The sequence below is a fragment of the Sycon ciliatum genome, unplaced genomic scaffold (assembly GCF_964019385.1).
Source record: "Sycon ciliatum unplaced genomic scaffold, ocSycCili1.1 SCAFFOLD_2749, whole genome shotgun sequence".
NCBI classification, from domain to species: domain Eukaryota; kingdom Metazoa; phylum Porifera; class Calcarea; order Leucosolenida; family Sycettidae; genus Sycon; species Sycon ciliatum.
In genome coordinates, this window is record NW_027044848.1 from 1 (window position 1) to 4,000 (window position 4,000).

Genomic DNA, 4,000 nt, shown 5'->3' on the forward strand with positions numbered 1-4,000 from the left:
TGCACCAATGGGGACCAGGATGACAGCGCAGTAAAAGCTTGAGAGAGAAAACAGCAACCCCGGAACAGCCGGTACACCACACTACGCCATATTACACCCCAGTCGTGCACCACACTCGTGCACCGCACTCGTACACCGCACTCGTGCACCGCACTCGTACACCACACTTGTGCACCACACTCACACACCACACTCCTACACCGCATTACACCCCACTCGTATACCGCACCCGTACGGTACCGCGCACTCGTGCGCCGCACTCGTACACCACGGGCTAGCGCAGCCTTACTCGTATGTTCGATTCGGCGTGACGAGTTTGAAGCGATTGCGCTGTGACGGCTTGACGGCAGCGGTTGCCATGCCGATCTCGTGAATCGGGTGATCGTCACGGAAATCCTAGAACCGCAGAATGCCAGAGAGACAGGAGCACACAATAACTCTAATGCCCGCCACGTAGATGATAGTCTACAGGATATAATAGTTCAATCATGTACATGTACAGAAGCCACCTTATTCGGGCAGGATAAGACCGGGCAATACCCGAAACTAGGAATTGCCCGTGACTCAGAACCTTGCATACTCATTGCATGCATGCAGCCACTTTTGTTATGCCAATCAATATCTTTCGTGGCCATTTTTCGTTGAAAAGTCAGCCGTGTCGCTCTAGAGAATTCTCTCACTAATGGGGTATTCACACGACAGGCACTGGCACGTTTTACAGGGAGTGACATACGAGAAACGTGACTGTGTGGATTCACACAGCTGCACTGGACGACAGACACGTTTGCATTTTTGAATGCTTCACCGACCAGTAGCCATGTGTATTTCAAATTTTCAAAACACACATACGATAATTATCATGCTCTAAAGAGCCGCGTAAAAAATCAAGTCTTGTTTCGCGCTTTTTGGTGTAAATGTACTCGTGCACGCCACGATTATCGTGAAAGTGGGCCCCCGACTCGCTTTCACTTTTCAGCCACTTTTCCCGTTCACAGGTAAAATACCATAGCAACTTTCCGGTGCACGTGGATTTGCCTGTCGTGTTAATACAGTCAGACCTCGCTTAACCGCACACATCTGTTTTCCACAAAAATATCCGGATAGGCGAGGGAACCGGATAACTGAACACACATACTGTATATGCATGTGGCATATCAAAAGCAATGACATCGTACATACATGTAGACGGGTCCTATGCAGTACAACTAGCGTGCACAGTATCTAAAACAAGCGAGAAAAATGACAAGTGCATGCAACTGAGTGCTGTTCACATGCACCCAGCAGGTCAAGGACCTCATTTGCCTGTACAACTCCCTGATTCTAGCTTCTGCAAGGCACATGCAACCGGATACGACGAAGCTTTTTGTACACATTTCAACTAGTTTGTACACAAAATCATGCACCGGTATGCGGATCGCGAGGTCCGGTTATGTTGTATGCATAACATATGCTGCACATCGGTAACCAGCGATTTTCTTCCGGATGGCGAGGGATCCGGATAAACGAGGACCGGATAAGCGAGGTCTGACTGTACCCCATAAAACGTAACACTTTGTCCCTCGTTTGAGATTCAATTCTTATGGTACCCACGAACTGGACACAATGACTCCGGCAGTCGCGCAAGCAAAGAACAAACTAAACGTCAAAGCACTTCCAAGCACAATGGCACACTTACGAAGATGGTATGGTAGTAACAAAACGATTGGCCTTTCAGAGCCACATATCTGTAGACACAGACATGCACAAAGACACATGCACAAACAAACGTGCACACACACATACACACACAAGCACGCGCACACACACACACACACACACACACACACATCACAAGTACCACAGACATAATTGGCAAGGGACCATCGAGACTCCCGCACACGTATGCATTGAAGTAAAATAATACCTATTAAACCTCAAGAAGAACACGACTCAGAATAGAGCACAACTGACCTTCTTTTCCAATCTGCCCGAATACCGTGGCCTTGTTTCAAAAGCATACCCTGCAAAGGTAAACACCCACACCCAGACGCACACAAACGCGCGCGCACATACACACACACACGAACGTGGCCGCACATGCGCCCAGACGACCATGGAAGATTGGGCATTGTTAATACATGTACAGACCAGTTACTACTCCATTGCCATACTTAGAGAAGCAACAGCTGAAAGGCAGTAGCGAACTTCCCTGGCACAGACCATCAGGAAACATGTCGGCACCATCACAGCAAACATGGCCTTGACACTTGTCTAGAGCTTATACGATTACATCATCGAAAGAGAAGAGTTTCACCGTTTTTGCCAGCCCTACGGAGCAAGGTCAGGCTGGCCACCTGCACATCACCTGTACGTGGTCCTATTGCATAATCTAACAAACTGCAAACCGGAATGAGAATGCTCATTCCAGCATGTGAGGTGGAATGATCATTCTCCAAAAAGAACCATTCTCAGCGATTCCCATTCTGGAATGGGACCCACCTACAGTCCATTTCAAAACTATAGACGCGTACCTAGGCAAAACCGTTATGCCAGCATCTATACCACATAAAATCTGTGATCACTTTGTGCATAATTTTTTCCAAATTGGGCGTCTGTCATCCAATCGTTTAGAAACTATATGAGAGTAATTGTGGAGCGGACCTGAGCAATATTCCGAAAACTATTCTCAAAAAGCTCCAGCCAAATTTGAAATTTTTCAAAAACCCTACGCGTCTATAGTTTTGAAATGGACTGTAACAGAATTTGTTGACCAAACAAACATGCAAGAACGAATCCCAGTGGTTCCCAGTGATTCCCATTGTGGAATGTGACCAACCAAACGCAACCTCAGGGTTCCGTGTACTCTTGCTAGCAGCGCTCCTGACCATGCTGATAACACAGACAGTATAGGAAGACGAATGCGTGCTGTTCAAATCGGCGCTTGCCACATCGGCGGGGGCACATACACCAGCACCAGCACACACACATACACACGCACGCGAGCACGCACACATGCACGCGAGCATGCACACATGCACGCGAGCACGCACACACACACGCACACATGTGTGCACACACACACACACACACACACACACACACACACACACACACACACGTACACACACACACACACACACAGAGCGAGATTGGGCAGAGAGAGACACTCTGGACCTTACCTGCTTATCTGGATTCGCCATGTGACCACCTTCCTCCAGGGTCTCATCCAGACTGGGCTAAAGGGACACAATCAAGAAAGCGGAGAGCACAACACAACACAACAGCATCACCAGCAGCAATTACACAATCTCAAACACCAGCTACTGTAATTTCACAAATTTGCGGTGTACTTTTATTTTTGGTACTTTCGGTGCGTCTGTTTCATACCTAAAATGTCAATACACCGAACAAACACTAACACAATATGAACACACATACTGTAATACAATAGAGAACTGCTTCTCTGTAACGAAAATTTCTGTTCACCTGACCTGGCCTTTTGCCCTCATACCGATAATATTGAGCACCTAAAATTTCTGAAATCAGAGTATCAGCAGCTATACCAAGAATACATTATCCCCATGAGTGTGCAACTCCAGCTACGCGGGAAAGAATTTCAAGAGCAAAAAAAGGTGAAGTGCACTCGGACGTCTCTTATCCGGACGTCTCTTATCCGGACGCCTTGGGGACCCGCCTTGCCCGTATCTCAGATGTGCCAGTAGGCCAGGGGCAGCTCATCCACCATGTTGTTTAGGGCACGCATTGCACATGTTCAGGATTTTTATTAACGGATCGATTGATGAAAATGTGTGGATTACACAGGTTGGCAACGACAAATAAGCACTTGTGCATACTTCTGAAGTACGACAAAAAGGTCGACCCCCCCAGAAAAAAATTCGGAGCATTCTCCATAGGAACTTCAGCTAAAGGTACCCGACAAGGGGTCGTAGAATGGTATTGTATTTTGAAGTTGACAGCAGGTTACAAGGCGCAGGACGCACAGTGCTCTTGACTACAACCA

The 4,000-nt window shown here is 47.5% G+C and overlaps 1 protein-coding gene across 1 annotated transcript; it reads right to left on the reverse strand.

The window, feature by feature from the left end:
- Nucleotides 1-270: 270 nt before the first annotated feature.
- Nucleotides 271-3,258, reverse strand: LOC135830656 (probable serine/threonine-protein kinase DDB_G0272282). Its single transcript, XM_065342885.1, has 4 exons — nucleotides 3,159-3,258; nucleotides 1,951-2,000; nucleotides 1,676-1,724; nucleotides 271-396 (listed from the first exon to the last, which is right to left on the reverse strand). Exons 1-4 carry the CDS (start codon nucleotides 3,177-3,179, stop codon nucleotides 286-288), a joined length of 231 nt encoding a protein of 76 aa, XP_065198957.1. The 5' UTR covers nucleotides 3,180-3,258; the 3' UTR covers nucleotides 271-285.
- Between the last annotated feature and the right edge of the window lie 742 nt (nucleotides 3,259-4,000).

Coding starts and splice junctions, on each gene's coding strand:
- LOC135830656 (XM_065342885.1), bottom strand. CDS start 3,179: ATGGCGAATCCAGATAAGCAG. Junction 2,001..3,158: donor TGGCGAATCCAGATAAGCAG/GTAAGGTCCAGA, acceptor TTACCTTTGCAG/GGTATGCTTTTGAAACAAGG. Junction 1,725..1,950: donor CGGGCAGATTGGAAAAGAAG/GTCAGTTGTGCT, acceptor CTGTGTCTACAG/ATATGTGGCTCTGAAAGGCC.